This window comes from Xiphophorus maculatus, chromosome 23 (genome assembly GCF_002775205.1).
Source record: "Xiphophorus maculatus strain JP 163 A chromosome 23, X_maculatus-5.0-male, whole genome shotgun sequence".
In the NCBI taxonomy this organism is placed as follows: Eukaryota; Metazoa; Chordata; class Actinopteri; order Cyprinodontiformes; family Poeciliidae; genus Xiphophorus; species Xiphophorus maculatus.
In genome coordinates this window covers 11,801,300-11,824,413 of record NC_036465.1, presented here as the reverse complement: position 1 = coordinate 11,824,413, position 23,114 = coordinate 11,801,300, and the positions used below count along the sequence as shown (strand labels likewise).

The window sequence follows — 23,114 nt, the reverse complement described above, 5'->3', positions numbered from 1 at the left end:
CAAAATTAACATTTTCTACTTTAGGTCAGTTAGGTTTAACCATTTCTAAATGCTTGATAAATGCTAAAATAATCAAATGTTGCTTTCTTCAAAATCAGAAGTTCACCTAAATTTCCGCAGTATTTAATAAAAATGTATTTGAAACTGTATGACTTGGGTTCAACATTTTGTGTATCCTTCAACAACTTCTCACAATAATTTACTGGAGTTTTGGCCCATCTTGATGTGACCAAATCAGGTTTGCTTCCACCACACTTACACACAACTTTGCCAGTTCTGACCACAAATTTGATGGTCTCAAAAAGTAGTTTTTTGTTCACATGTGCTTTTGCAAACTTTAGTCTTGTGTTTTATCTTGCTTTTGGTGTGTTGATGTCCTCCTCTTTTCCTCAGAGGACTCTTTCCTCTGTCGATAAGAAGATGATACAAACATTTCTAAAAAAAAGAATAAAATTGCTCTCTGAAACACAGAATCTGGCTCTTCCCTGGACAGACAATTGAAACTCTTCAAAACTCAGATACACCATCCACTGTTCAACAGTAAAGAGAGGCCTGTATTGTTGTACTTTTGAAAATCAGATAGATCCATTTGCATAAAGCAGTATTATTTTCCATTTCTAAGACATACATACAGTGAGCCATCAGGTTTAATTTTTCAAACATTATAATATGTAGTTGAATTTGACATAAAATGTTGAAAATGATTTATTTTATTCATTACATCTGTCTTTCATTGAGTCCTGCCTGACTTCACAACTTTTGTGTGTATGTCAGTAACAGTATGCATTTGCATCTCACAAGCAGTTTTCTTTACAAGCTGATGCATATATTCAGGCTGGTCCTTTAACCTGTGAATAAACACATTCAGTCATCAACTCTTTCTTCTTTGCTCTTGATGTTCTCCCCTCAGAGAAATGTAACGCAGCGTAGTTCAGATCAGGTCCAGCTTCAGTCTGTTTGGAAAAACACATTTACATTCAGCTATTTATTTTCTTCATAGTGCTAAACAATTTATATGAACATTACTAAGTACTTACATCATTTACTACTTGGCTAAAGTTGTTTCTTTTCTGTGAAGAGCTTTCTGTAAACATGGAAGCGATACACATGATTACTCAATTTCAGTGGTTTATTTAATGTGATTCTAGAAAAATTCTTTGTACCAAACATCTTTGAGATATATAATTCAGTCATTGAAACGAACCTTTATAGCGTTGACATGCTGATCTTTGTGTTAGATAGCAAATGAAAACAATATTACCAATTACAGAAGTGACCAAACAGATTGTCACCACTAGCATGTTGTTTTCATTTCTATTACCTAGAAAATAAAGACAAACTATGTCATTTCCTCCATCAAGATAACGTTATTGCTTCAGAAAACAATGAGTTATTTTGATTATTTTGGACATTTTGAATACTTCAAATGATGCATGCAAAGTCATACCCTTTCTCTGGTTGATTTCATTTCCAAACAGTATCTGTCCACATGTGGCCACAGCACAGTAGTAAATCCCAGTATCAGAAGAGCTGATATTCTTAGAGAAGTTGTAAAAACATTTCTTCGATGAGTCAGGTCTCTTCTCACAATTTTCAGCTTTTTTTCCTTCAGTGTAAATCATGTTGGGAAAATATTTTTCTGATCTGGCTCTGAACCAGAACACACTGGGTTCTCCTGAACAGGTTGTGTTCTCAGAGTCAGAGAGGACCGAACACTGCAGAGTCTCTGAGCCTGTTGGATCTGAGACCGTCGGCTGTGAAAAAACTGTGTAGTTTGATGTCCTCTTAGAGATCCCTGTGAAATATTATATTGAAACAAAATCAAATAAGAAAACTAGGGTTATGTTTGAAAAATGCTTTTTTTGTATCAAATTTGGCAATAAGAGCTTGATTTGATTTATGGTAAATCTATTGAAGATGTCAGTGAACAAATATATAATATTAGGACACTTAATTCATAGTCATAATATAGACTGATGTATCTGTGATACAAAATGATCAAGTTAAACATCTCACAGCTCACAAAAAATATTAAAAAATTTTATTGATTTCAACTTTGGTGTTTTATAATATTGTATTAAAGTGTCAACACTCATCTCATACAATCACTAATTCACACGAAAATCTCAGCTGTTTTAAAACAATAATGTTCACACTTTTAAAAATGCTTTATTTAAATTGGAAATATATTTCTTTATATTTATATGATTAACTTTTTTGATTTCAAATTAATTTACAAATTGAGTGTTTTTTGGGTTGACATTGTTTCTCCACAGAATTTCATACTATCTTCATTATTGTTTCACAAATAAGGACATTTGTGAGTTTTTGGTTCTCCACAGATTAAAATATTTTTACTTAATTTTGAAACCAAGTAAAAACCAGGTCATTTGCCTGTTTATACTGCAGATCTTTTAAAAGGTCTACTTTCTCCATATGATTATATGCACTGTAGTGAAAAACATTGCACAGTATCAAATATGAATTAAAATATGGTAATTTACTTTTGTATATGGAGGAACAATCGATGGTTATTTGTAGAATCTATAGTTCACTATAATAATTATAGATGCAGAAACTGCAATAAATTGTTTTTGTCTTTCAGTCTGCATTCATTTCATAAGATATAAGATGATAATACAAACACACATAAAAACATTAATATTGAAATTAAACATTGCATGTTGGTTCCAAAGACATCAGAAACTGTACACTTAACGTTTGGTTTTAGGATGCCTCTTTGCACCTTCAGCCATGCTTCTTTCTTAGATTATATATTTTTCAGTAGCATCATTATATCCAGTTGGAATTCAAAGATACACACTGTTTAATCTATCAATTAAAAAATAGCTAAAATACTGCAAAAGAAAAATTATTAATTTACCTTTTATGGATACATAAGTCCCACTCCACATAAAGTCAAGTGCGTCCATTTGAGCACAGTGATACATTCCCTCATCTTGTTGAACTGTTGTGAAAATTGTAAGACTGCTGTAGTTTGTCACACTGAATTTTGAAGAAGAGAATGCTGGTCCATAATTTGGGTTTGTCATTCCCTGCTGCATCACGATTAAATCCAGAGTATCTCCAGGACTTTGCTTGTACCAGAAAATCCATTTGTTCTGATATTTCAAACTAAAAGCACAAGTCAAAGTGACAGTTTGACCAAGTTCAACTGTGATCACTGGAACCAAAGAATCTATATTGGGGGGAAGCAGCAATTGAAACAATTAAGAACAACATGAAAAGAATATTACATTGAAATGAACCAGAACATAGATATCATATATTTCAACAAGAAAATGTTTCATCTCAGTTCATGAAAAAAAATACTTACATCCTTGATGAAGAAGCAACAATGTGGCGAGTCGTAACAGAGTCATGGTGACACTGTCTTCATTCAGAAAGGAGATACTTTTATAGTTGTGGGAGGTGTGGAGATCCTGACTGTCAAATGCATCTGATTGGTTACCTCAGAATATAAAATCAAAGGGCATTTCCTGTATGTACATATGCTTTGTTTCCATTGTTGTGCCTTTATTTCATTGTTATGTTGGCTGTTTGTGCACCATCAATAGTTCTTTGCTAAAGACAATATAACACAGAAGAAAGGTTGCGATCAAACATGTCACAAAAATCGGATGTAGGGAACCAATCGCAAAATGTTTATTAATCTCACTGTTTATGACTAGCGCCACCTGCAGGTCAACTGTTGTTGCATCTTTGAAAACAATATGATCACAGCTGTTTGAATTTATGTAGCTCCGACAAATGTTCAGGATTTTAGATGCTGACTCGTTAACAGCAACTTCATGAGTTCTGACATCTTATAACTACCAAAATTATTAGACAGGCTTAGTTCATTATTTTGTCGCCCAAGTTATTTTGACATTTTGAACATCTGCATTTAAGAACCCATTAAAATGTACAGGCTTAAGAAGCATTTTTAGCTCTATATAACATTTTAGCATTGTTCTATGGTCAATCAGTTTGTGATCCCTGCCTTTTTCTTTCTGAACGATAAACCAATTGATTGGACGCTGAACTATAACGCTATACATACAGTAAATAGTGAAACAGCAATAATATAGGGTTAGGGACAGAGTTACCACACCTAGTTGTTGATCAGATAATTTTCTCTGTTGTCTAAAAATCACAATTACACAAACAAGATCTAAAAAGAATCGATCTTTAACGCTTCATATCAGTAGAAATGTGCTGAAAGTAGCTTGGAGATGAAAAGAATGACTTGAATTCTGGAGATTCAGCCATTGGGACAAAGAAGCACACCTTTGGTTCATTTTTAAAGTTATACATGGACAAAATTGTTGATATCCCTCTGTTAATGACGGAAAAGCCCACAATGGATTCTAAAATAATATAAAACGGACAAAAGTAATAATGAATAAAAATATACTGAAAATTACCAAATGAAAATCAGACATTGCTTCTGAATTGTTCAACAGAATTACTATAAAAAACGATAATAAAACAGGGCTGGTCAAAAACTATGGTACGTGTAATTTAATTGTTGTGCAACCTTCTGAGGCAATGAAATGCAATAAAACAATTACTGTAACTGCTAATGAGACGTCTTCACCTGCCCACAGGTAATTTGACCCACACCTTTTGGGCAAACTGCTCCAATTGTCTCAGGTTTGAGTGCTGCTTTCGCCAGACAGCACATTTTGTCTCCTTCCATAGATATTCAATATCATTTAGATCAGGGATCATAGAAGGCCAGTTCAGAATCATCCAGTGTTTTTCTCTTGGGTATTTAGAGATGTGTGTTTTGGGTCAATTTTCTGTTCAAAGACCCTTGAAATGTGACTGAGGACAGTATATTTTTTTTCAGAATGTTTCAGTCATCAGACCTTGCAAAGATTTGAGACATACTGGGCCAAATGTAGCAAAGTAGCTCCAGAAAATAAACAGTTGTCATTCATGTTTCAAAGTAGGGACACTGTTTTTGTCTTCCCATGCTTCTCATCTGTAGACATAGAGATGATATGCCTTGCTTCTGTCAGACTGCCCCAGGACAGCTGTGGGTGCAATCCACATTATCAGCATGTGAATGAGTGTGTGAATGGCAATGACTGATTTCATTGTAAAGCATCTTAGTGTCCTGAAAAGTGCTATGTAAGTGTGATCTCATTTAACTTCTTTGGAGGTTGTTCTGGGGTTTTTGGCTACAGTTATTGTTCTTTTCTTCAATTTGTCATCAATCTTCCACTCGCAGCCAGGGAAGTTGGCTACAATCCGCTGGACTTTAAACTTCTTAATAATATGAGCAACTTTTGTCACAGGAGCAACAAACTGCTTGGAGATGGTCTAGCCTTTACTTTTAATATGTTTGTCTATAGATTTTTTTCTATTATCCTGGGTTAGCTTGCTCCTTTGGTTCCTGTGGATCATGTTCAGTGTGGTTGCCACCCTTTAAATAGGCAGACTGAATAATTACAAGCTTGAAGGCATCTGTAGTGCTAATTAGAGGAGACACCTTGGACCATAACATGTCCCTATGGTCACATTATTTTTGGTCTTTTCTAGAGGTACAATCATTTTTTCCAGGCTTGTTTATTTAGTTTATTTTTATAATGATTCTGTTGGACTAGGGAAGTCCAGTAAAGCAAACATTAATACAAAAACTTTAAAAATGTACAGATGGTATTCTTTTTATCATGACTTCCAGATAATTGTAGTCACTCTCAGCAATATAAAGTTAGAATCTTGTAACTGGTCTTAGTTGGTGTGACAAAATAAAAGCTCAAAAGGTTAAGACATATTTAGCATGTGTCTCAGAACTTCTTGCTTTGAAAGATTGGTGATTCAAATTCATGAAGCAATGGGAGACCAGAATTAGTAGAGATTAGCTATTGTTGTTGTCATCACAATTTAGATTACTATCTAATTCAGATTTGAAGAATCTGAATTATGAGTTCCACCACCATATAATTTCCCTTTGAGATCAATAAAGTATTTCTGAATTTGAATTTCAGTTGTTTTTCTAATTTTTCTTTATTGTAGCTGAAGATTGGTGTTATGACAATATGAGATTAAGAATCAGAAGGTGCTGATGATCTGCTGGAGCACAGTGACTGTGGGAAAGTGTGTGTTACATATATGCATTCCAGTTCTTGTCTACTCAGACCCATTAGTTTGAATTTCACAGTTTCATAAACTGTCTTTTATGAAGCAGGGATAAAATAGTTACTGGTTTAAATTGTCATCATAGTCATGTAAGAATAATTAGCACAATGAAGTATTTAGTAGGTTGTTACATTTCATGGGTAATGCACGGAAACTCTGCATAATATGACATATTTGATGAGTTGAAGGGGCTTTTTCTGAAGCTGTGCAGCCTTGGTTTGTAATAATTTTTGAAAATTGAATTACCATTAAAAGCATATAGAATAGCTTCCCATCTAATTATGAGGTTTTTGCCATCCATCACATTGTTACAGATGCAAGCAGAAAGCAAAAGCAGTTTCAACCACCGAAAAGCATCAATTCTTACATGTTGCTATATGTTGCACTTCATGATTGAGCAAGGATCATTTTTGAAGTTTTGTCCTTTCCTTAAACAGCTTCTAGATGTGTCCTGCTTACTGCTAAAATGGTAAAAATGTAGTTGTTTACCAACTCATAATATTTACTTGACTACCAGCATTGCATTCAAAAATCTATGTGTACCCGGCAAAAATAATAGCACAAGGGATAACAAGTCAGTAACAGAAGTCTATTCAAGACAGTAAACCTTCACAATAAGATCCTTAAACATGTTTAAAGACCTCTTAACTTCAAATATATTTAAAACAAATGCTCCACTTTTTACTGTGATGCTACTTGGAAAAGAAATTTGGCCACCCTTGTTAAATGGCAGAATAATGAAATGTTTTTATCATTTTCTTAAAAGTCAGCAGTTTATATAACTCCTCAGTATTTTTTGAAACAGTATGGCTAGAGTTTAACATTTTGTGTATCCTTACACAAGCTTCTCTTCATAATTTACTGGAGATTTGGTAAATCCTAACAGAACCAAGTCATGTTGGGTCCCCCCTCACTCACATACACTTCTTTGTCATCTCTGGCCACAGAGTTTCTACATATCCAAGATCAGCATTTTGTTGTTCCTTCAGCTTTCTAACTGAGGTAGCATTATGCTTTGGAAAACCCATTTATGCCTAGGCTTTGACTTCCTGTTTGACTTGAGATGTCGCTTCAAAATTTTTACATAGCTTCCTTTCATCATGAGGCCATCTGTTTTGTGAAATATAAAATATGTCCTCCAGTAAAACACCAACATAACACAAATCTGCCATCACTATACTTTATAGACAATGGGATAAGTTTGAAAAGCTTCCCCCTTTTGCCTCTGAACCTAAAAGTATATTATTACTTAACACTTCAATTTCAGCTGCCAATTAGAGGATGTCTCCTACGTTTTTGTTTGTATGTGCTTTTTCAAACTGTAATCTTGTGCTTTATGCTTGTATTGATGTCTTCCTCCGCGGATAATGACACTCTCTGATAAATCTCAACCAGCATTTTTTTAAAGATGCTTTTGCTCTAAAGATGATTATCACATTTTTCAGCAAAACTCATTCATCTTTAGAAAACAGAACATGTCTCCTCTCTGCAATGTCTTTGTTGGACATCTCCATAGTGTTTATACTTGCACATCATTGTTTGAACAGATGAGGGTGGAACCATAAGGCATCTGAAAGCTGGACCCAAACATGATCAGGAGTTAGTCCACAATTCTTTTCATGAGATCTTGACTAATAACCTTTTTTTTGTTGTTATTTTTGGATGCTAAAAAAGGAACGTATGTTCAAAAATATCACAAGAATGTAATCCTATAATAAAATGCATTATGCACATATGATGTGAAGTAAGAGTGACAAATATATTTTGTTATTTAAGAAAAATTAAGAAGAAAGTTTAAAATGGTAAATATGCATTATTTAGGTTTTTTTGCAGGGAGGAGGGAGTCAGAGGTCTGACATTGTTCATTATTGAAATACACACCAGTGTTCAAAAGTTCAGAAATCTGTTACATAAATTTAGATGAATCAAAATGGTCCATCAATCAAAATCAAAAGGATCCATAGAGCTGTTTTTGTTTTCCACTCCTAAGGAAAATACAAGCCATCTTGTTTACTTTTTATGATGGCAAACATGACAAAGTATTGAAACTGCACAATTTTTTCATTATATCTTTCATTCAATTGTCTGCTTGAATTCACAACTTTTATTTCTGTCAGTAACAGTATGCATTTGCATCTCACAAGCGGTTTTCTTTACAAGCTGACAGATATTCAAGCTCATCCTTTAACCTGTGAATACACACTTTCTTCAGTCATCAACTCTCTCTTCTTCTTTCCTCTTGATGTTCTCCCTTCAGAAAAATGTAACGCAGCGTAGTTCAGGTCAGGTCCAACTTCAGTCTGTTTGGAAAAACACATTTACCATCAAAGTTATTTAGTAATGTTGAGATGTATCTTGTAGTATTAAAAAGAACAAATTAGGCAACTAAGATTTTTACTTACATCATTTCCTATTTGGCTAAAATTGCTTCTGTTCTCTGAAGAGCTTCCTGTAAACATGGATGCAACACATATGATTACTCAGTTTCAGTGTTTGTTTCATGTGATTCTATTTTTTCTGGCATCACATATGTTTGAAATATATAATTCAGTCACTGAAACAAACCTTTAAATCGATGACATGCTGATCTTTGTGTTCGAAAGCAAATGAAAAAAATGTTAAAGATTACAGAAATGACCAAACAGATCATTGCAGCTATTGTGATCACCAGCTTGTTGTTTTCATCTGTTTTACCTGGAAAACAAAGACAAAGTATGTCATTTTCTCCATCAAGAGAATGCTGTTGCTTCAAAAAACACTTATTTGTGACGATTTAAGAAATTTTGAATATCGCAAATGGTGTAATTTATACCGTTTTTAATTCCATTTCCAAATATTATCTGTCCACATGTGGCCACAGCGCAGTAGTAAGTCCCGAGATCAGAAGAGCTGATATTCTTAGAGAAGTTATAAAAACATTTCTTCGGAGAGTCAGAACTCTTCTCACAATTGTCTGATCTTTTTCCATCGGTGTAAATCATGTCAGGAAAAGATTTTTCTGATATGGCTCTGAACCAGAACACACTGGGTTCTCCTGAACAGGTTTTGTTCTCAGAGTCGGAGAGGAACGAACACTGCAGAGTCTCTGAGCCTGTTGGACGGGTGGAACCAGAGGTCGTTGTCTGCTGAGCAATACTCGTTAGCTGTGAAAACACCGTGTAGTTTGAAGTCCTCTTAGACATTCCTGTAAAATAATCATATTATTTGTTAGTGAACTGTTGAAACAAACTGAAATATTAAAACTAGAGTAAGATAGATGGATAGATAATAAGGTAATAAAGTTTTTTTAGTTCCAAAGGGACTAAAAAGCTTTATTAGTCCCTTTGGGATTTTCCCTGTAGAATTTCTACAATTTTTGGAAATTGTAAAATAACCAGGAAATTTGTAGAATTTAGAATTGTAGTAATAATAGAAAAAAGTTTTTTTAGGTAAATAATTTAGCAAAGACTTTCAACATTTTTTATGGCACATTGATTTACAAAGTTGTCCGTCATGACAAAAGCACAAAAGTCAAATATTGAAACAAACAAATTAAGTCACAACATGGTTATAGATGATGGATTTAATATGGGATATTTATTTCATAGGTGTATTTCCTATAGACAGATAGCGCCACAAAAAGGTCAGGTTAAATATTTTCACTGGTTTAAGTTCTACAGTTCAAAGAAAATATTTGTACTCAGTTTTTTCATCCTTTTAATTTAACTTCAGGGTACTGTTTGGTCCCTGACAGTTTGATAATTTTGTTGATTTAAAATTAGTTTGTGCACTGTAAAAAAAAACAAAAAAAAAACATTCCTAATTTATGGTAAAATACCAGCACATGCGGTTGCCAGAATTTTAAAATCCTTGTTTATGCGGAGCTCGTGATATTTTACTATAAATTAGAGACTTTTTTTTTAACAATGTGGTTTTGCACAGTTTGCAAACATTTATTTACTTTTCCATCCAGGCAATCTGAATACAACCCCAGACCCTAGACATAATAAAGACTTTACTTACTCACCATGATTATAACCAATGTAATAAAAAATATTGCACAGTATCTAATATACACTAAAAACTTTTACTTTTTTGTACTTTTTGGAACAATAATCACTACAGATGCACAAACTGGAATAAATTGTATTTATTTCATATGTAAAAAAAAATACATATGAAAGAAATGTTTGTATTGACTTGATAATAAAACACATTTACAAAAATATTAAAATTAAACATTGAACGCTGTTGCCAAACAAATTACTCACAAAAAATTTGGTTCTTTTGTCACCCTGAGCCATACTTTATAATAGATTATATATATTTCAGTAACATAATCATGTCTAGTTGGATTTAAAGACAATGATACACACTGCTCAATTTGTAAATTAAAAAATATTTAAAATACTGGAAGATAAAAATGACGGATTTACCTTTTACTGATATATAAGTCCCACTCCATACAGAGTTAAGTCTGTCCATTTGAGCGCAGTGATACATCCCCTCATCTTCATGAACTGTTGTGAAAATTGTTAGACTGCTGCTATGCTCATTTGATGTTGCATTGAATTTTGAAGGAGAGATTTTTGGTCCATAGTTAGGGTTTATGGTTTTCGTTATCTTCACAATTAAAGTCAGAATATTTCCAGGACTCTGCTTGTACCAGTAAAGCCATGTGTTGCTCTGATATTTCATGGTAAAATCACAAGTCAGAGTCACAGATTGACCCAGTTCGACTGTGACCACTGTGACCAGAGTATCTATATTGGGGGTAAAAATAGCAAGTCATTCAGTAAAGAACAACATGAAAAAGAACAATACAATATAGATAAGAATTCAGGCCAGTTTTTCAGGAACATATTTTGATGTAAACAATATCTCAATTCAAGTAAATAGTACTTACATACTTGATGAAGAAGTAACAATGTGAGCCATAACAGAGTCATGGTGACACTGTCTTTATGCAGAAAGAAGATCTTTTAGTAACTGAGGGAGGTGTGGAGATCTTGTCCGTCAAATGCGCCTGATTGGTTACCTCACAATATACAATCAAAGGGCATTTCCTGTATGTACAATGAGCTTTTGTTCTCATGTTTTGAATCTATTTTTTATTTTATATAAATGTTGCGTTTTGCATGCACCATTAATGGTTCTTTACTAAATATAATATATACAGAGAAGCAGGATAATCAGCAAACATGATACAATATTTTGATGCAGGGAGTAAATTGCAAATGTTTTAGTCTCACAGCTTTATAGCCAGCACCACCAGCAGGCCAGCTTTTGTTGCATCTTTGAACCACACTATAATCCCAGATTTAAATGTAGCAGTTTTTGTCTTCCTCTTCAGAGGTTTTCAGAGGACTCATTTCACTGTAGATAATGACACTGACCAACCTGAACCAGCATCTTTAAAAGCTCTATTGCTTTTGTTTTGAAGATGTTCACAGATGTACACAGTTCTCATCAAACTTTGACATACTCTGTCCATGGTGTCCTTGAATAAATTCGTTTAAACAGATGAGCATCTGGAAATTGTACCCAAAGATGAATAGGAATTGGATCAAAACTAATGTATGTGTATAGGACTACAAATTCTAATAAAAAAAATTAAAACAAAGAAAATCTTTTGACATAAATAGTGTAACCTTCCATGCAAAAACGTTTTTTGAAGCAAATATTTTCCTCTGCATTTGCTTCAAAAGTAGTAAATGTGTACTGCAAGAAAAGAAAGTAAAAGAAAAATAAAAAGAACCATTGAAGACATTCACCACTCATCTAAAGCTCGTAAATGAAGTGGAGGACATTTCTCTGCTCTGTCAAATAAGATATCCTTTTATAGAAACTGCCATCAATTAGCGATAACATGCATACATATAATGATGTTTAGCATAGCTACCCTTCACTGACAAATAAATTCCTGTTTATGTGTGATTGAAGTGATGTAGCTCAATGTCAGCACATTGATACATTCCCTCATCTTGTCCTTGAAATTGTGAGATTGCTGATTTTCTTGCTGATTGAAGAAAAGTTCTGGTTGATGCGGGGAGGTTATGAAATTGTCCTGCGTCGTTATTCATTTCAGTTTCTCCTGCACTCTGCTTGTACTGTTAAAGCTCTGTGGTGCTTTAATGTTCATCGGTAATAGCACAAGTCAAATCACAGGTTCACTAAGTTCAACTGTCACTGAAACAAAAGTATTTGCACAGTGGTGAAAAAATATGATAGTGAAAGTGTGTGAAACGATACTTGTGTTTTATCTTGCTTTTGGTGTGTTGATGTCCTCCTCTTTTCCTCAGAGGACTCTTTCCTCTGTCGATAAGAAGATGATACAAACATTTCTAAAAAAAAGAATAAAATTGCTCTCTGAAACACAGAATCTGGCTCTTCCCTGGACAGACAATTGAAACTCTTCAAAACTCAGATACACCATCCACTGTTCAACAGTAAAGAGAGGCCTGTATTGTTGTACTTTTGAAAATCAGATAGATCCATTTGCATAAAGCAGTATTATTTTCCATTTCTAAGACATACATACAGTGAGCCATCAGGTTTAATTTTTCAAACATTATAATATGTAGTTGAATTTGACATAAAATGTTGAAAATGATTTATTTTATTCATTACATCTGTCTTTCATTGAGTCCTGCCTGACTTCACAACTTTTGTGTGTATGTCAGTAACAGTATGCATTTGCATCTCACAAGCAGTTTTCTTTACAAGCTGATGCATATATTCAGGCTGGTCCTTTAACCTGTGAATAAACACATTCAGTCATCAACTCTTTCTTCTTTGCTCTTGATGTTCTCCCCTCAGAGAAATGTAACGCAGCGTAGTTCAGATCAGGTCCAGCTTCAGTCTGTTTGGAAAAACACATTTACATTCAGCTATTTATTTTCTTCATAGTGCTAAACAATTTATATGAACATTACTAAGTACTTACATCATTTACTACTTGGCTAAAGTTGTTTCTTTTCTGTGAAGAGCTTTCTGTAAACATGGAAGCGATACACATGATTACTCAATTTCAGTGGTTTATTTAATGTGATTCTAGAAAAATTCTTTGTACCAAACATCTTTGAGATATATAATTCAGTCATTGAAACGAACCTTTATAGCGTTGACATGCTGATCTTTGTGTTAGATAGCAAATGAAAACAATATTACCAATTACAGAAGTGACCAAACAGATTGTCACCACTAGCATGTTGTTTTCATTTCTATTACCTAGAAAATAAAGACAAACTATGTCATTTCCTCCATCAAGATAACGTTATTGCTTCAGAAAACAATGAGTTATTTTGATTATTTTGGACATTTTGAATACTTCAAATGATGCATGCAAAGTCATACCCTTTCTCTGGTTGATTTCATTTCCAAACAGTATCTGTCCACATGTGGCCACAGCACAGTAGTAAATCCCAGTATCAGAAGAGCTGATATTCTTAGAGAAGTTGTAAAAACATTTCTTCGATGAGTCAGGTCTCTTCTCACAATTTTCAGCTTTTTTTCCTTCAGTGTAAATCATGTTGGGAAAATATTTTTCTGATCTGGCTCTGAACCAGAACACACTGGGTTCTCCTGAACAGGTTGTGTTCTCAGAGTCAGAGAGGACCGAACACTGCAGAGTCTCTGAGCCTGTTGGATCTGAGACCGTCGGCTGTGAAAAAACTGTGTAGTTTGATGTCCTCTTAGAGATCCCTGTGAAATATTATATTGAAACAAAATCAAATAAGAAAACTAGGGTTATGTTTGAAAAATGCTTTTTTTGTATCAAATTTGGCAATAAGAGCTTGATTTGATTTATGGTAAATCTATTGAAGATGTCAGTGAACAAATATATAATATTAGGACACTTAATTCATAGTCATAATATAGACTGATGTATCTGTGATACAAAATGATCAAGTTAAACATCTCACAGCTCACAAAAAATATTAAAAAATTTTATTGATTTCAACTTTGGTGTTTTATAATATTGTATTAAAGTGTCAACACTCATCTCATACAATCACTAATTCACACGAAAATCTCAGCTGTTTTAAAACAATAATGTTCACACTTTTAAAAATGCTTTATTTAAATTGGAAATATATTTCTTTATATTTATATGATTAACTTTTTTGATTTCAAATTAATTTACAAATTGAGTGTTTTTTGGGTTGACATTGTTTCTCCACAGAATTTCATACTATCTTCATTATTGTTTCACAAATAAGGACATTTGTGAGTTTTTGGTTCTCCACAGATTAAAATATTTTTACTTAATTTTGAAACCAAGTAAAAACCAGGTCATTTGCCTGTTTATACTGCAGATCTTTTAAAAGGTCTACTTTCTCCATATGATTATATGCACTGTAGTGAAAAACATTGCACAGTATCAAATATGAATTAAAATATGGTAATTTACTTTTGTATATGGAGGAACAATCGATGGTTATTTGTAGAATCTATAGTTCACTATAATAATTATAGATGCAGAAACTGCAATAAATTGTTTTTGTCTTTCAGTCTGCATTCATTTCATAAGATATAAGATGATAATACAAACACACATAAAAACATTAATATTGAAATTAAACATTGCATGTTGGTTCCAAAGACATCAGAAACTGTACACTTAACGTTTGGTTTTAGGATGCCTCTTTGCACCTTCAGCCATGCTTCTTTCTTAGATTATATATTTTTCAGTAGCATCATTATATCCAGTTGGAATTCAAAGATACACACTGTTTAATCTATCAATTAAAAAATAGCTAAAATACTGCAAAAGAAAAATTATTAATTTACCTTTTATGGATACATAAGTCCCACTCCACATAAAGTCAAGTGCGTCCATTTGAGCACAGTGATACATTCCCTCATCTTGTTGAACTGTTGTGAAAATTGTAAGACTGCTGTAGTTTGTCACACTGAATTTTGAAGAAGAGAATGCTGGTCCATAATTTGGGTTTGTCATTCCCTGCTGCATCACGATTAAATCCAGAGTATCTCCAGGACTTTGCTTGTACCAGAAAATCCATTTGTTCTGATATTTCAAACTAAAAGCACAAGTCAAAGTGACAGTTTGACCAAGTTCAACTGTGATCACTGGAACCAAAGAATCTATATTGGGGGGAAGCAGCAATTGAAACAATTAAGAACAACATGAAAAGAATATTACATTGAAATGAACCAGAACATAGATATCATATATTTCAACAAGAAAATGTTTCATCTCAGTTCATGAAAAAAAATACTTACATCCTTGATGAAGAAGCAACAATGTGGCGAGTCGTAACAGAGTCATGGTGACACTGTCTTCATTCAGAAAGGAGATACTTTTATAGTTGTGGGAGGTGTGGAGATCCTGACTGTCAAATGCATCTGATTGGTTACCTCAGAATATAAAATCAAAGGGCATTTCCTGTATGTACATATGCTTTGTTTCCATTGTTGTGCCTTTATTTCATTGTTATGTTGGCTGTTTGTGCACCATCAATAGTTCTTTGCTAAAGACAATATAACACAGAAGAAAGGTTGCGATCAAACATGTCACAAAAATCGGATGTAGGGAACCAATCGCAAAATGTTTATTAATCTCACTGTTTATGACTAGCGCCACCTGCAGGTCAACTGTTGTTGCATCTTTGAAAACAATATGATCACAGCTGTTTGAATTTATGTAGCTCCGACAAATGTTCAGGATTTTAGATGCTGACTCGTTAACAGCAACTTCATGAGTTCTGACATCTTATAACTACCAAAATTATTAGACAGGCTTAGTTCATTATTTTGTCGCCCAAGTTATTTTGACATTTTGAACATCTGCATTTAAGAACCCATTAAAATGTACAGGCTTAAGAAGCATTTTTAGCTCTATATAACATTTTAGCATTGTTCTATGGTCAATCAGTTTGTGATCCCTGCCTTTTTCTTTCTGAACGATAAACCAATTGATTGGACGCTGAACTATAACGCTATACATACAGTAAATAGTGAAACAGCAATAATATAGGGTTAGGGACAGAGTTACCACACCTAGTTGTTGATCAGATAATTTTCTCTGTTGTCTAAAAATCACAATTACACAAACAAGATCTAAAAAGAATCGATCTTTAACGCTTCATATCAGTAGAAATGTGCTGAAAGTAGCTTGGAGATGAAAAGAATGACTTGAATTCTGGAGATTCAGCCATTGGGACAAAGAAGCACACCTTTGGTTCATTTTTAAAGTTATACATGGACAAAATTGTTGATATCCCTCTGTTAATGACGGAAAAGCCCACAATGGATTCTAAAATAATATAAAACGGACAAAAGTAATAATGAATAAAAATATACTGAAAATTACCAAATGAAAATCAGACATTGCTTCTGAATTGTTCAACAGAATTACTATAAAAAACGATAATAAAACAGGGCTGGTCAAAAACTATGGTACGTGTAATTTAATTGTTGTGCAACCTTCTGAGGCAATGAAATGCAATAAAACAATTACTGTAACTGCTAATGAGACGTCTTCACCTGCCCACAGGTAATTTGACCCACACCTTTTGGGCAAACTGCTCCAATTGTCTCAGGTTTGAGTGCTGCTTTCGCCAGACAGCACATTTTGTCTCCTTCCATAGATATTCAATATCATTTAGATCAGGGATCATAGAAGGCCAGTTCAGAATCATCCAGTGTTTTTCTCTTGGGTATTTAGAGATGTGTGTTTTGGGTCAATTTTCTGTTCAAAGACCCTTGAAATGTGACTGAGGACAGTATATTTTTTTTCAGAATGTTTCAGTCATCAGACCTTGCAAAGATTTGAGACATACTGGGCCAAATGTAGCAAAGTAGCTCCAGAAAATAAACAGTTGTCATTCATGTTTCAAAGTAGGGACACTGTTTTTGTCTTCCCATGCTTCTCATCTGTAGACATAGAGATGATATGCCTTGCTTCTGTCAGACTGCCCCAGGACAGCTGTGGGTGCAATCCACATTATCAGCATGTGAATGAGTGTGTGAATGGCAATGACTGATTTCATTGTAAAGCATCTTAGTGTCCTGAAAAGTGCTATGTAAGTGTGATCTCATTTAACTTCTTTGGAGGTTGTTCTGGGGTTTTTGGCTACAGTTATTGTTCTTTTCTTCAATTTGTCATCAATCTTCCACTCGCAGCCAGGGAAGTTGGCTACAATCCGCTGGACTTTAAACTTCTTAATAATATGAGCAACTTTTGTCACAGGAGCAACAAACTGCTTGGAGATGGTCTAGCCTTTACTTTTAATATGTTTGTCTATAGATTTTTTTCTATTATCCTGGGTTAGCTTGCTCCTTTGGTTCCTGTGGATCATGTTCAGTGTGGTTGCCACCCTTTAAATAGGCAGACTGAATAATTACAAGCTTGAAGGCATCTGTAGTGCTAATTAGAGGAGACACCTTGGACCATAACATGTCCCTATGGTCACATTATTTTTGGTCTTTTCTAGAGGTACAATCATTTTTTCCAGGCTTGTTTATTTAGTTTATTTTTATAATGATTCTGTTGGACTAGGGAAGTCCAGTAAAGCAAACATTAATACAAAAACTTTAAAAATGTACAGATGGTATTCTTTTTATCATGACTTCCAGATAATTGTAGTCACTCTCAGCAATATAAAGTTAGAATCTTGTAACTGGTCTTAGTTGGTGTGACAAAATAAAAGCTCAAAAGGTTAAGACATATTTAGCATGTGTCTCAGAACTTCTTGCTTTGAAAGATTGGTGATTCAAATTCATGAAGCAATGGGAGACCAGAATTAGTAGAGATTAGCTATTGTTGTTGTCATCACAATTTAGATTACTATCTAATTCAGATTTGAAGAATCTGAATTATGAGTTCCACCACCATATAATTTCCCTTTGAGATCAATAAAGTATTTCTGAATTTGAATTTCAGTTGTTTTTCTAATTTTTCTTTATTGTAGCTGAAGATTGGTGTTATGACAATATGAGATTAAGAATCAGAAGGTGCTGATGATCTGCTGGAGCACAGTGACTGTGGGAAAGTGTGTGTTACATATATGCATTCCAGTTCTTGTCTACTCAGACCCATTAGTTTGAATTTCACAGTTTCATAAACTGTCTTTTATGAAGCAGGGATAAAATAGTTACTGGTTTAAATTGTCATCATAGTCATGTAAGAATAATTAGCACAATGAAGTATTTAGTAGGTTGTTACATTTCATGGGTAATGCACGGAAACTCTGCATAATATGACATATTTGATGAGTTGAAGGGGCTTTTTCTGAAGCTGTGCAGCCTTGGTTTGTAATAATTTTTGAAAATTGAATTACCATTAAAAGCATATAGAATAGCTTCCCATCTAATTATGAGGTTTTTGCCATCCATCACATTGTTACAGATGCAAGCAGAAAGCAAAAGCAGTTTCAACCACCGAAAAGCATCAATTCTTACATGTTGCTATATGTTGCACTTCATGATTGAGCAAGGATCATTTTTGAAGTTTTGTCCTTTCCTTAAACAGCTTCTAGATGTGTCCTGCTTACTGCTAAAATGGTAAAAATGTAGTTGTTTACCAACTCATAATATTTACTTGACTACCAGCATTGCATTCAAAAATCTATGTGTACCCGGCAAAAATAATAGCACAAGGGATAACAAGTCAGTAACAGAAGTCTATTCAAGACAGTAAACCTTCACAATAAGATCCTTAAACATGTTTAAAGACCTCTTAACTTCAAATATATTTAAAACAAATGCTCCACTTTTTACTGTGATGCTACTTGGAAAAGAAATTTGGCCACCCTTGTTAAATGGCAGAATAATGAAATGTTTTTATCATTTTCTTAAAAGTCAGCAGTTTATATAACTCCTCAGTATTTTTTGAAACAGTATGGCTAGAGTTTAACATTTTGTGTATCCTTACACAAGCTTCTCTTCATAATTTACTGGAGATTTGGTAAATCCTAACAGAACCAAGTCATGTTGGGTCCCCCCTCACTCACATACACTTCTTTGTCATCTCTGGCCACAGAGTTTCTACATATCCAAGATCAGCATTTTGTTGTTCCTTCAGCTTTCTAACTGAGGTAGCATTATGCTTTGGAAAACCCATTTATGCCTAGGCTTTGACTTCCTGTTTGACTTGAGATGTCGCTTCAAAATTTTTACATAGCTTCCTTTCATCATGAGGCCATCTGTTTTGTGAAATATAAAATATGTCCTCCAGTAAAACACCAACATAACACAAATCTGCCATCACTATACTTTATAGACAATGGGATAAGTTTGAAAAGCTTCCCCCTTTTGCCTCTGAACCTAAAAGTATATTATTACTTAACACTTCAATTTCAGCTGCCAATTAGAGGATGTCTCCTACGTTTTTGTTTGTATGTGCTTTTTCAAACTGTAATCTTGTGCTTTATGCTTGTATTGATGTCTTCCTCTGCGGATAATGACACTCTGATAAATCTCAACCAGCATTTTTTTAAAGATGCTTTTGCTCTAAAGATGATTATCACATTTTTCAGCAAAACTCATTCATCTTTAGAAAACAGAACATGTCTCCTCTCTGCAATGTCTTTGTTGGACATCTCCATAGTGTTTATACTTGCACATCATTGTTTGAACAGATGAGGGTGGAACCATAAGGCATCTGAAAGCTGGACCCAAACATGATCAGGAGTTAGTCCACAATTCTTTTCATGAGATCTTGACTAATAACCTTTTTTTTGTTGTTATTTTTGGATGCTAAAAAAGGAACGTATGTTCAAAAATATCACAAGAATGTAATCCTATAATAAAATGCATTATGCACATATGATGTGAAGTAAGAGTGACAAATATATTTTGTTATTTAAGAAAAATTAAGAAGAAAGTTTAAAATGGTAAATATGCATTATTTAGGTTTTTTTGCAGGGAGGAGGGAGTCAGAGGTCTGACATTGTTCATTATTGAAATACACACCAGTGTTCAAAAGTTCAGAAATCTGTTACATAAATTTAGATGAATCAAAATGGTCCATCAATCAAAATCAAAAGGATCCATAGAGCTGTTTTTGTTTTCCACTCCTAAGGAAAATACAAGCCATCTTGTTTACTTTTTATGATGGCAAACATGACAAAGTATTGAAACTGCACAATTTTTTCATTATATCTTTCATTCAATTGTCTGCTTGAATTCACAACTTTTATTTCTGTCAGTAACAGTATGCATTTGCATCTCACAAGCGGTTTTCTTTACAAGCTGACAGATATTCAAGCTCATCCTTTAACCTGTGAATACACACTTTCTTCAGTCATCAACTCTCTCTTCTTCTTTCCTCTTGATGTTCTCCCTTCAGAAAAATGTAACGCAGCGTAGTTCAGGTCAGGTCCAACTTCAGTCTGTTTGGAAAAACACATTTACCATCAAAGTTATTTAGTAATGTTGAGATGTATCTTGTAGTATTAAAAAGAACAAATTAGGCAACTAAGATTTTTACTTACATCATTTCCTATTTGGCTAAAATTGCTTCTGTTCTCTGAAGAGCTTCCTGTAAACATGGATGCAACACATATGATTACTCAGTTTCAGTGTTTGTTTCATGTGATTCTATTTTTTCTGGCATCACATATGTTTGAAATATATAATTCAGTCACTGAAACAAACCTTTAAATCGATGACATGCTGATCTTTGTGTTCGAAAGCAAATGAAAAAAATGTTAAAGATTACAGAAATGACCAAACAGATCATTGCAGCTATTGTGATCACCAGCTTGTTGTTTTCATCTGTTTTACCTGGAAAACAAAGACAAAGTATGTCATTTTCTCCATCAAGAGAATGCTGTTGCTTCAAAAAACACTTATTTGTGACGATTTAAGAAATTTTGAATATCGCAAATGGTGTAATTTATACCGTTTTTAATTCCATTTCCAAATATTATCTGTCCACATGTGGCCACAGCGCAGTAGTAAGTCCCGAGATCAGAAGAGCTGATATTCTTAGAGAAGTTATAAAAACATTTCTTCGGAGAGTCAGAACTCTTCTCACAATTGTCTGATCTTTTTCCATCGGTGTAAATCATGTCAGGAAAAGATTTTTCTGATATGGCTCTGAACCAGAACACACTGGGTTCTCCTGAACAGGTTTTGTTCTCAGAGTCGGAGAGGAACGAACACTGCAGAGTCTCTGAGCCTGTTGGACGGGTGGAACCAGAGGTCGTTGTCTGCTGAGCAATACTCGTTAGCTGTGAAAACACCGTGTAGTTTGAAGTCCTCTTAGACATTCCTGTAAAATAATCATATTATTTGTTAGTGAACTGTTGAAACAAACTGAAATATTAAAACTAGAGTAAGATAGATGGATAGATAATAAGGTAATAAAGTTTTTTTAGTTCCAAAGGGACTAAAAAGCTTTATTAGTCCCTTTGGGATTTTCCCTGTAGAATTTCTACAATTTTTGGAAATTGTAAAATAACCAGGAAATTTGTAGAATTTAGAATTGTAGTAATAATAGAAAAAAGTTTTTTTAGGTAAATAATTTAGCAAAGACTTTCAACATTTTTTATGGCACATTGATTTACAAAGTTGTCCGTCATGACAAAAGCACAAAAGTCAAATATTGAAACAAACAAATTAAGTCACAACATGGTTATAGATGATGGATTTAATATGGGATATTTATTTCATAGGTGTATTTCCTATAGACAGATAGCGCCACAAAAAGGTCAGGTTAAATATTTTCACTGGTTTAAGTTCTACAGTTCAAAGAAAATATTTGTACTCAGTTTTTTCATCCTTTTAATTTAACTTCAGGGTACTGTTTGGTCCCTGACAGTTTGATAATTTTGTTGATTTAAAATTAGTTTGTGCACTGTAAAAAAAAACAAAAAAAAAACATTCCTAATTTATGGTAAAATACCAGCACATGCGGTTGCCAGAATTTTAAAATCCTTGTTTATGCGGAGCTCGTGATATTTTACTATAAATTAGAGACTTTTTTTTTAACAATGTGGTTTTGCACAGTTTGCAAACATTTATTTACTTTTCCATCCAGGCAATCTGAATACAACCCCAGACCCTAGACATAATAAAGACTTTACTTACTCACCATGATTATAACCAATGTAATAAAAAATATTGCACAGTATCTAATATACACTAAAAACTTTTACTTTTTTGTACTTTTTGGAACAATAATCACTACAGATGCACAAACTGGAATAAATTGTATTTATTTCATATGTAAAAAAAAATACATATGAAAGAAATGTTTGTATTGACTTGATAATAAAACACATTTACAAAAATATTAAAATTAAACATTGAACGCTGTTGCCAAACAAATTACTCACAAAAAATTTGGTTCTTTTGTCACCCTGAGCCATACTTTATAATAGATTATATATATTTCAGTAACATAATCATGTCTAGTTGGATTTAAAGACAATGATACACACTGCTCAATTTGTAAATTAAAAAATATTTAAAATACTGGAAGATAAAAATGACGGATTTACCTTTTACTGATATATAAGTCCCACTCCATACAGAGTTAAGTCTGTCCATTTGAGCGCAGTGATACATCCCCTCATCTTCATGAACTGTTGTGAAAATTGTTAGACTGCTGCTATGCTCATTTGATGTTGCATTGAATTTTGAAGGAGAGATTTTTGGTCCATAGTTAGGGTTTATGGTTTTCGTTATCTTCACAATTAAAGTCAGAATATTTCCAGGACTCTGCTTGTACCAGTAAAGCCATGTGTTGCTCTGATATTTCATGGTAAAATCACAAGTCAGAGTCACAGATTGACCCAGTTCGACTGTGACCACTGTGACCAGAGTATCTATATTGGGGGTAAAAATAGCAAGTCATTCAGTAAAGAACAACATGAAAAAGAACAATACAATATAGATAAGAATTCAGGCCAGTTTTTCAGGAACATATTTTGATGTAAACAATATCTCAATTCAAGTAAATAGTACTTACATACTTGATGAAGAAGTAACAATGTGAGCCATAACAGAGTCAT

At 33.6% G+C, this 23,114-nt stretch overlaps 4 protein-coding genes across 4 annotated transcripts; all 4 read right to left on the bottom strand.

Annotated features, from left to right (window-relative positions):
* Window positions 1-806: 806 nt before the first annotated feature.
* Window positions 807-3,383, bottom strand: LOC111607137. The gene is made up of 6 exons (XM_023329051.1): window positions 3,338-3,383; window positions 2,885-3,199; window positions 1,448-1,795; window positions 1,205-1,321; window positions 1,038-1,084; window positions 807-953 (listed from the first exon to the last, which is right to left on the bottom strand). The coding sequence occupies exons 1-6, from the start codon at window positions 3,381-3,383 to the stop codon at window positions 831-833; spliced, it is 996 nt and encodes a 331-aa protein (XP_023184819.1). The 3' UTR covers window positions 807-830.
* A 4,861-nt stretch (window positions 3,384-8,244) lies between these two features.
* LOC111607079 lies at window positions 8,245-11,078 on the bottom strand. The gene is made up of 6 exons (XM_023328938.1): window positions 11,036-11,078; window positions 10,566-10,892; window positions 8,963-9,334; window positions 8,716-8,844; window positions 8,553-8,599; window positions 8,245-8,450 (listed from the first exon to the last, which is right to left on the bottom strand). Exons 1-6 carry the CDS (start codon window positions 11,076-11,078, stop codon window positions 8,328-8,330), a joined length of 1,041 nt encoding a protein of 346 aa, XP_023184706.1. The 3' UTR covers window positions 8,245-8,327.
* Window positions 11,079-12,844: 1,766 nt separating this feature from the next.
* LOC111607136 lies at window positions 12,845-15,421 on the bottom strand. Its single transcript, XM_023329050.1, has 6 exons — window positions 15,376-15,421; window positions 14,923-15,237; window positions 13,486-13,833; window positions 13,243-13,359; window positions 13,076-13,122; window positions 12,845-12,991 (listed from the first exon to the last, which is right to left on the bottom strand). The coding sequence occupies exons 1-6, from the start codon at window positions 15,419-15,421 to the stop codon at window positions 12,869-12,871; spliced, it is 996 nt and encodes a 331-aa protein (XP_023184818.1). The 3' UTR covers window positions 12,845-12,868.
* Window positions 15,422-20,280: 4,859 nt separating this feature from the next.
* On the bottom strand, window positions 20,281-23,114 carry LOC106699716. Its single transcript, XM_023328274.1, has 6 exons — window positions 23,072-23,114; window positions 22,602-22,928; window positions 20,999-21,370; window positions 20,752-20,880; window positions 20,589-20,635; window positions 20,281-20,486 (listed from the first exon to the last, which is right to left on the bottom strand). Exons 1-6 carry the CDS (start codon window positions 23,112-23,114, stop codon window positions 20,364-20,366), a joined length of 1,041 nt encoding a protein of 346 aa, XP_023184042.1. The 3' UTR covers window positions 20,281-20,363.

What these genes read in the sequence shown, in the direction of transcription:
- LOC111607136 (XM_023329050.1), bottom strand. Translation starts at nt 15,421, where the DNA reads ATGACTCTGTTACGACTCGCCACATTGTTGCTTCTTCATCAAGGAT. An exon ending in GTTGCTTCTTCATCAAGGAT is followed by an intron (nt 15,238 to 15,375) that starts GTAAGTATTTTT and finishes CCCCCAATATAG; the next exon opens with ATTCTTTGGTTCCAGTGATC. An exon ending in AGCATGTCAACGCTATAAAG is followed by an intron (nt 13,123 to 13,242) that starts GTTCGTTTCAAT and finishes CCATGTTTACAG; the next exon opens with AAAGCTCTTCACAGAAAAGA.
- LOC111607079 (XM_023328938.1), bottom strand. Translation starts at nt 11,078, where the DNA reads ATGACTCTGTTATGGCTCACATTGTTACTTCTTCATCAAGTAT. An exon ending in GTTACTTCTTCATCAAGTAT is followed by an intron (nt 10,893 to 11,035) that starts GTAAGTACTATT and finishes CCCCCAATATAG; the next exon opens with ATACTCTGGTCACAGTGGTC. An exon ending in GACTTATATATCAGTAAAAG is followed by an intron (nt 9,335 to 10,565) that starts GTAAATCCGTCA and finishes ATTATTTTACAG; the next exon opens with GAATGTCTAAGAGGACTTCA.
- LOC111607137 (XM_023329051.1), bottom strand. Translation starts at nt 3,383, where the DNA reads ATGACTCTGTTACGACTCGCCACATTGTTGCTTCTTCATCAAGGAT. An exon ending in TGAAATCAACCAGAGAAAGG is followed by an intron (nt 1,322 to 1,447) that starts GTATGACTTTGC and finishes TTTATTTTCTAG; the next exon opens with GTAATAGAAATGAAAACAAC. An exon ending in TTAGCCAAGTAGTAAATGAT is followed by an intron (nt 954 to 1,037) that starts GTAAGTACTTAG and finishes TTTTCCAAACAG; the next exon opens with ACTGAAGCTGGACCTGATCT.
- LOC106699716 (XM_023328274.1), bottom strand. Translation starts at nt 23,114, where the DNA reads ATGACTCTGTTATGGCTCACATTGTTACTTCTTCATCAAGTAT. An exon ending in GTTACTTCTTCATCAAGTAT is followed by an intron (nt 22,929 to 23,071) that starts GTAAGTACTATT and finishes CCCCCAATATAG; the next exon opens with ATACTCTGGTCACAGTGGTC. An exon ending in TTAGCCAAATAGGAAATGAT is followed by an intron (nt 20,487 to 20,588) that starts GTAAGTAAAAAT and finishes TTTTCCAAACAG; the next exon opens with ACTGAAGTTGGACCTGACCT.